Source organism: Vespa mandarinia, chromosome 13 (assembly GCF_050613455.1).
Source record: "Vespa mandarinia isolate Hongniang chromosome 13, ASM5061345v1, whole genome shotgun sequence".
NCBI classification, from domain to species: domain Eukaryota; kingdom Metazoa; phylum Arthropoda; class Insecta; order Hymenoptera; family Vespidae; genus Vespa; species Vespa mandarinia.
This window is the reverse complement of record NC_140822.1, coordinates 3,832,501-3,840,986: the sequence shown is the minus strand read 5'-3', so window position 1 is coordinate 3,840,986 and position 8,486 is coordinate 3,832,501. Positions and strand designations below refer to the sequence as shown.

General features: G+C 29.3%; 2 protein-coding genes across 2 annotated transcripts in view; one reads left to right on the top strand and one right to left on the bottom strand.

Annotated features, from left to right (window-relative positions):
- Positions 1 to 263: 263 nt before the first annotated feature.
- On the bottom strand, positions 264 to 1,785 carry LOC118448619 (protein BCCIP homolog). The gene is made up of 3 exons (XM_035882101.2): positions 1,574 to 1,785; positions 1,029 to 1,286; positions 264 to 952 (listed from the first exon to the last, which is right to left on the bottom strand). The coding sequence occupies exons 1-3, from the start codon at positions 1,691 to 1,693 to the stop codon at positions 413 to 415; spliced, it is 918 nt and encodes a 305-aa protein (XP_035737994.1). The 5' UTR covers positions 1,694 to 1,785; the 3' UTR covers positions 264 to 412.
- A 432-nt stretch (positions 1,786 to 2,217) lies between these two features.
- Positions 2,218 to 8,486, top strand: part of LOC118444329 (protein Skeletor, isoforms B/C) — a 106,757-nt gene continuing 100,488 nt past the window's right edge. The window contains exon 1 of the mRNA XM_085660844.1: positions 2,218 to 2,342. The gene's annotated coding sequence lies outside the window, so the exon portion shown is untranslated. The remainder of the gene's footprint in view (positions 2,343 to 8,486) is intronic.

Here is an 8,486-nt window from a genome sequence, read left to right as displayed (position 1 = left end):
TATTATTATAAAAATGTGTATTGTTCTTCTTTTTTATACTGTTGTTAGATGCGCGTCTTAAATAAGAAGTTAACGTTTATAAAAATGCAATAAATAAAGTAAAGGATGAGAAGATATTAATATCAAGGAAAAAGGTTTATATATGTATTTCAAAGTTTGCAGTAAGCAGTATGAAAAGCTCGTTTACACGTTCCAATGTACCACATAAGTTAAATGTATTTCTTTTTTCTTTTTTTTTTTTTTTCTTTTTTTTCTGTAGAAACGTATGAAAAAGTGTTTTCTTCGAAGCTTATTATTAATATTATTATTATTATTATTATTATTATTGTTACCTTAACAATGAAAAGTATATTAATATTTCTGTAGAAATTCAAGCGAGTTTCGTTATATATCGATTTACGTTAATTCAAGATTAAGATAATTGGCCTTTTATTGTATTAATTATAGTTTGCAAAGTTGAAGCTTCAAATAGTAATACTCGTCTGTATGGCTTCATTTCATCGTCAGTTTCAGTCCACGTTCCAGATAAACCACTATCCGATTCATTTTCAACGGAAAATTCAAAACTAATCGAAGCTTTTTCAGCAAATATTTCTTCTTCTGGATTGCTCCATATAATCGTTGGAGTTTCACTGTTATTCTTCTTTTTATTTTTCTTTTTCGTTCCACTCCTTTTATCCTCCATTTTGTATAATTTACATATAAGTATGTAATATGAAAAATTAAATGGCATTTGCCTATTGCTAGCACGTTTCATTTCTGAGATTAAGTTTTCAAAAAGTGGTACAGATATTTGGGCAGGTATGTTAATGAACCTTTCGTTAATAAGTAAACCAATTGGTTGCGAATCGTTCTGAAGTACATTCTTTATCATAGCATAAGCTGCATCAGTGGCATGTTCACTAGATAATTCTTGCAATAAATCTCTTAATTGTTGTATACATGGAAGATTCTAAGAATGAATTTTTCATTAAATAATTTGTAAAAAAAAAATGATTATTCTTTTTTTTTTTTTACAGTTTACTTACCTGTCTATCAGATATATTAATTACTGTAGTAATACCAAAAACGTCGAATGTATCTTCTACATCTTCCTCGTCGGATCCTTCAAAATCTTCAGACTGTTTTACCACAGATCCTATATAATTTTGTGAGACTATCAAATCGGTTAATCCACCCAAATCTATGTGTGCTTTTAAGAAAAGTTGTTGCAATAATGTTTTAATTCCATGATAATCTGGATCTTGTGGATTGCGTCCTTCAAAATCTACTTGGATTTCTAAACCCTATGAATACAACAAAATTTCATTTGTAAATAATATGACATTCATATTGTTACAAATATGTTAATAAGTATCTTATAAGTTCATCGAGTAATTTCACTCTTATACATTAATAAAATATATATTTACGATTTGGAACGATGTTGACATTAATAAATATAGCTTATGATACATAATTAACAATGAATAATACGACATAAAAATGATATCATATATTGCACGTGTCACAATTAGGTTAAGTTCTTAATTGAAATTATTTTTACGAGAAAAAAATATATTTTATTTCTTACCGATTCTCCCACTTGTTCTTGCTCGTCATCCTCGTTACTAGATGATTCTTGTTCATCATCATCATTTCGTTTTACAACGACATTCTCTTGAATTTCTCGTTTTTTAACCGGAGCAGCCATTGTCACACTCGATACCTCTACGTTTACTATGTTTACCGCCACGTGATGAGCAAGCGTGCTTGACAGATATTACAAATTCATGATAAAATCAATAATCCTTTCTCAAATTTATCATCCAATTTTAACAATTTATTTTTCATTTAAATAATGATATATATATATATATATATATATATATATATATGTATGTATGTATAAAATAAAATATTTTCGATATATTAAATATTAACACTTCATTTGATTTGCCTACGATCGATAATATAAACGATCACTTTATCAATAAAATCAATTAATAAACGTTCGATATCGTTAATATTTTATTTTTATTATATTACATTATTTATAAGAAATAATTGTGAAATTTTTACAAATATGAATGAACATTTTAGATATAATTTCTTGAGGGGAAAAAAAAAGAAAAGAAAAAAAAAATTGATTTTTAAAAAAGTATTTAAATGTCCCGCGCAAGATCGCCGCAGGATGTCGCCACGATAGCCCTTCGGGTCTAAAATCAGTTGGCTCGTGAAAAAAAGCGAGTGAGCAACGGTTCGTTAACTCCCCAAGAAGTATTTTGCATAAATCCACAAGTGTCTCTTACGTATACAACACGTTAGAACGCACCAAAGAAAACGATTAGGATTATCAAAAGGTAATATAATGCTTGATATCTTCCCTTATATTTCTTATATTTAATACCATTGCAATAAGAAAAGGGACACAAACTAAGAAAAATCTGAATTTGGATCGTTTAGACGCGCTCGAACGAGACTCGACTTTTTCGATCCTTTTAGTTCGTTCCTGTTATTCCGTTAAAATGAAAGCGAGGAAGAGATGGATAAAGAGAGAAAGAAGAAGGGTTAGGAAAAGGGCGGGAGGGAGATAGAAAAAGATAACTGAAAAAAAAGTAACGGCCGTTCGACATGCGCCTTTGAAACGTTTCTTAAGCACTGTGGCGCCTTTCGAAAAAGATTCTAAGAACATAATACGATATTTCTAAATTCTTTTCTTCCTCTTGAGAAAACAACAACAACAACAACAATAACAAAACCAAAAAAGAAGATGAAAAAATGAAACAAAAGAAAAAACAAAATAGCGTGGAATAGAAAAGATTACAAGAAAAATTTCTCAACGTGCTCGCCAACCACGTTTTTTCTCCCGCCATTTTTTCTTTTTCTTTTCTTTTTTTTCTCTCTTTTTTTTTTTTTTTTAATCGCATCTACGAGTACTTTCGTTCTTAAAAATCTAAATATATATATATATCTAAATATATATATATATCTATATATATATATATACATACAAATATATATATATATATTTTTCTTTTTTTTTTTTTTTGTTTCTTTTAAATATTCCAACTCGAAATCAAAATCAACGATATTACCGAGGATTTGAAGTTGGAATTGATGAAAGTGAGAGACATGAGGTAGAAGGAAGAAAAGAGGATAGATAGAGAAAAAAGAACTGAAGGAAAATTCGAACTCGAGTTGTATTATTCCGCGCGTTTTACTGCGCCTTCTGATTGGTCCTCGGTCTTCGGTCATGTTATGGCAATGGATCTCGACGGAGGTCTAGACGAAATTCGATTAAAGTTCTTGCGCATGGTCCGAAGGAAGAGGAAATCTTGTTTTCTCGAATTTCCCGGAGTCTGTCAGGTGGCACCATGTATTCTCTGTCCCTGGAATATTTCTCTCTCTCTCTCTCTCTCTCTCTCGCTTTCTCTCTCTCTCTTTCTCACTCTTTCTTTTCGGTCTTCTTCGGTCTCTCTCGTCTGAGCTCTATTATACAGAACGGCGGCAGCCGTTACGATACGGCGCAGTACGAGTTACCTTTTCTAGGTTAAACAGACGCGTTTCTTCTCTCTCTCTCTTGATCCCTCTCTCTCTCTTTCTCTCTCGTATGTACGTCGTCGTTGTCGTCGTTGTCATTATTATCGTCGTTGTCGTTATTGTAGTCGTCGTCATCGTCATCGTTATTGTCGTCGTTTTCGTCGTTTTCGTCGTTTTCGTCGTCCTCGTCGTCGTCGTTGACACCTTCGTTTCCATCACTTTCTATAAGCCTTTATCACGTTATAACCAAATTGTTCAGAGTTTAAACATTTTTTAACAGTAATTCTCCAGTTAAATTATTTAATATAAATAATAAATCGGAATTGTTATTGTTACTGTTGCTGCCGTCACCGTTGCTGCTGTTGCTGATGTTGCTGCTGCTGTTGTTATTGTTCTTCCTTTTTTTCATTTTTTTTTCTTTCTCTTTTTTTTTTTTTTTTCTTTTCATCTTCTCCTCTTCTTCAACAAAAATTAAAATTTTTCGTCCTTACATCTAGTGGACAATTAATATTTTATAATTCTACGTACATACGTGAGATTTCCTGTGAGAGTGATTTTTACCTGTGCCCCGGGCTGGTGAGATGGCAGCCTCTTTCTCTCTCTCTCTCTCTCTTTCTGTCTCTGTTTCTTTCTCTCTCTCTCTGTCTGTCTTTTCTCTGTTTTTCTTTCTTTCTTTTTTTCATTACTATTCTTTTTTTTTTTCTTTACACACACTCACTCTATCTCTCTCTTTTTCTTTTTCTATCCCTATCTAACTTTGTCCTACTTCTTTTTTCCATCTGGTGTTTATATTTTTTTATTTCATTTCTCCCTAAATGTGTTCGGCTGTATAAATGTTTCGATTATTATGGATCTTTTTGCTTTCCTTTTTCTTTTCTCTCTCTCTCTCTCTCTCTCTCTCTTTTTCTTTTTTCTTTTTTTTTTCTTTTTCTTTTTCTTCGTCGTCAGATTATATGATAAATCCTAACATCGATGTATTTATTATATTCATCGATAGTTTCCTGTGTCGTAAATAAATGTTACGTATGGGTTAATACATGTACCACATGTACGTCCACATTTATACATATACAATATATGTATACGTTGTGTATAATATATATATATATTAGGTTGGAAACTATGAAACGGGCCTTTTTGTTTAGTTCTTATTTTCATTCAACGCCCGTTTCATAGTTTCCAACATAATATATAGAATGCATACGATCGTTTGATAGAATACATACGATCACAAGTGCTTTACCATACTGGCTGTATTTTCGTTGTTTTTAGTGCTGTTCTACATTACATATATGTAGCATATATATATTACATAGTTGTCTCACCTGCACTGGACTCTTTCTCTCTCTTTCTCTTTCTAGTTTTACATTTCACCATCGTTTCTTGCGCTTTTCGTCATTGGACTAATATTTTCTCTCTTTCTCTCTCTCTCTCTCTCTTTCTCTCTCTCTCTCTCTCTCTCTCTCTCTCTCTCTCTCTCGTTTCTACAATGGAAGAACAACGTTCTTCCTTTTTTTTTTTTTTTTTAAAGAGCTATCTCTTTTCCTTTTCTTTGGTTTATTTTTCTCCTTCTTCTTTCTCTTTTTCTCTTCTTCTTTTTCTTTCTTCTTTTTGTTTTTTTTCTTCTTTTTTTATAATTCATTTTCTTCGCCGGTAATTAAAAGAAAGACAATATCGCTCGATAGATATTAGTTTTCTCTTTTAAATGTTTCTACGAATGACATTGTTATCGACTTTATGCATTTCCTCTCTCGAGAATGACAAATTCGCAATTGGGAAAGTAATGGTCGTAATTTTCTTTTTCTTTCTTTCTTTCTTTTCTTTTTTCAGACGTCTTTTTGCCTGCATCACGTTTTTCAAAAAAGAATAATTGTCGTTACGGTCCGCGATTTCTTTTTCTTTTTTTTCTCTTCTTTTTCCCTAACGACTTTAATTCAATAAGAAAATTGCCGATTGGAAAAGTAATGATCATTGTTATTATTTATTTATTTGTTTATTTATTATTTTCACGTAAACATTTTTTAGGTTATATATAAAAAGTATTTTTCGTAGTTTTAGTTTTTTTTAATTCGTTTGAATCGAAGAAAGGAAATTGGCAAATGAAGAAGTAACCACCGTATTTATTTATTTATTTATTTATTTATTTACAGTTTTTTTCAGAACATTTTTTAGGTTATATGATTCGACGAGAAAGTTTTTTTTGTAGTTTTATAATTAGTTTTTTTAATTCATAATTTTTTTTCTTTTTCTCCTTTCTTTTTTTTTCTAATTTTTTCCTTCGTGACATTTTTCAAAAAGAAAAAGAATATAGTCATGATCTTAATTCTTGTATAGTTTTCTAACGATTTGAATTGAATAATGAAATTGCCAATTTTAAAAGTAATATTTATTTATTTATTTATTTATTTATTTATTAGGTTACAATATTCGAGGAAGAAGTAATTGTCATGATCTTAATTCTCGTTTAAATTTCTAACGATTTCAATGAAAGTGGGACATTAATGACCATACTTTTACCATTATTGTTACTATTATTATTATTTTTCTTTTAGTTTTTTTTCTCGACAAAAAAATATTGTTAACGTATATGCTCACTTACATATTTTTTATGATTTCACAACAAAATTGTTAATTCAATCATCATCATCATCATCATCATCATCATCATCATCATCATCATCATCATCATCATCATCATCATCATCATCATCATCATCATCATTATTATTATTATTATTCTTTTATTTTTTTTTCTAATGACATTTTCACAGAGATTATTTAGCTCGATGAGAAAGTATTGCCACAATCTTTTACCTCTCTAACTTTCTAACGATTTTAAGGAAATTGGAAAAGTATTCACCATATATATACACACACACACACACACACACACACACACACACACAATTTTTTTTCTTTTTACTAAAACGACATTAGACGAAAAAGGACAGTATTAGTCGCAGTTATCTTACTTTTCTAAACGACTTCAACTTTCTCTGTTAAAATAATTTGTAGTTGTTCTTCATTCCGTTCGTTTCGTCATCGATGATTGCACATTGCTGTCAGTAGCAACGACACTTTCATTATGTGCCGATAATTAGAGAGAAACCGAGAGTAAGAGAGAAAAAGAAACAGAGAGAGAGAGAGAGAGAGAGAAAGAGAGAGTTACTCTAGTGAACGACTTTATACTAATTATCTGTTGCATTGTATGTCGCTTTCTCTGTATATGTGTCCTCATTCATTGAAATGACATCATCGACGACGCTTCTTCTTCTTCTTCGGCTGATTAATATAAGATATTAACTATATTCTTGTTGATTGATGTTTAGTTTTTTTCGATGTGGACATCGTGTGGATAAACGAAAAAAGAAAAAGAAAAAAAAAAGAAGATAATACAAAAAAACACGTCTAATTTTCTTTTTTTTTTTTTTTTTTTTTTTTTTATATACAAATTTATTCACATTTTATTTCTTTTTCTTTTTCTAATGAAAATAATTCTTTCAATATGTATTATAAATAATTAATTGTTTTCAATCAATGCGATATCAATTTTATCATATTTCTTAAAATTTACATACATACATACATACATACATACAAACATATGTACATGTAAGTGTATGAATGATCGATTATTAATGATTAATTATTAGATATGTATTATGTGCAGTGAATATTGACTTTATTGTTGTTTTTCTTTTCCTTTTTTTTTGGGACGATTTTAATTCTATTTTGCAAAATAGAATTTTAATAATAACAATTATACAATTTTTTTTTATTGATAATAATTGTATAGAATAATTTTATAAGTCATATCATTTTGATACGATATGTAGGTAACTTTGTTTGTTTTGGTACTTTGGTATTGAGAAATAAATATTGCTATAATTAATAATAATAATAATAAAATTATGATAATAACAACAATAATAACGATAACAATAATAATAATAATATTTCTAATAATAACAATAATAATAATAATAATAATAATAATAATAATAATAATATTAATAATAATAATAATAATAATAATAATAATAATAATAATAATAATAATAATAATAATAATAATAATAATAATAATAATCACGTTCAATGTGTATTAAAAGAAATCTTAAAATATGAAATGAAATTGATAAAGTGAATATATTTATACAATTATACAAATTTATTATTATTTTACTTTTTCTGTTTCTCTTTCTTTTTTTTTTCTTTTTTCTTTTTTTTTATTTTTTCGAAAGTCCTCAATCGTAGAATATCCGGTGATTTGGACGAATGAAATTAAGCCATACGGCTACATCGTAGGGGCGTGCTAAGGGCGATGCAACCCAGACGCAACTGGTTGATTTATTGGTGCTTTCGCGTGTAGAGAAAACCTAGCGTAGAGGAGGATACCGAATTGGATTACGTTGTGCGCACAAATGACTTTATTCAAATGCGATTTTAGAATATCCCTTCCACCCCTCCCCCTTATCCACGACTCTCCCGACTTCTCTGACTACCCTCCTCACACTCCTCACACTCCTCGTCGCTCATTCGTCGCAGCTCTCGCGTCATTCGCAGATTACAAAGATAGATGAGATTAACTCATATTTAGATAAACCGGATCGTCTTTAGCAAGACCAAAGTGTGTGTGTGTGTGTGTGTTCATTGATTTAATCCTTTTTCAATATTAATATCACATATATGTATGAGTATTATATATATGTAAGTATAATTTATAATATATATATATAAGTATGTATATACCTATATGTATATTTATATATATATATATAATAGAGTATATATTCACATAGGTATATACGTATATTATATATACCCAATATAGACATTATATACAGTACGTCTGATTTAAATGCATACACACGATTATTTTCTTAGGTATTAAAAATGCAAAAAATATTTCGTATGAATGAATGTTTATATGCTATCAAGACGCATAGTATAATTATTACGAG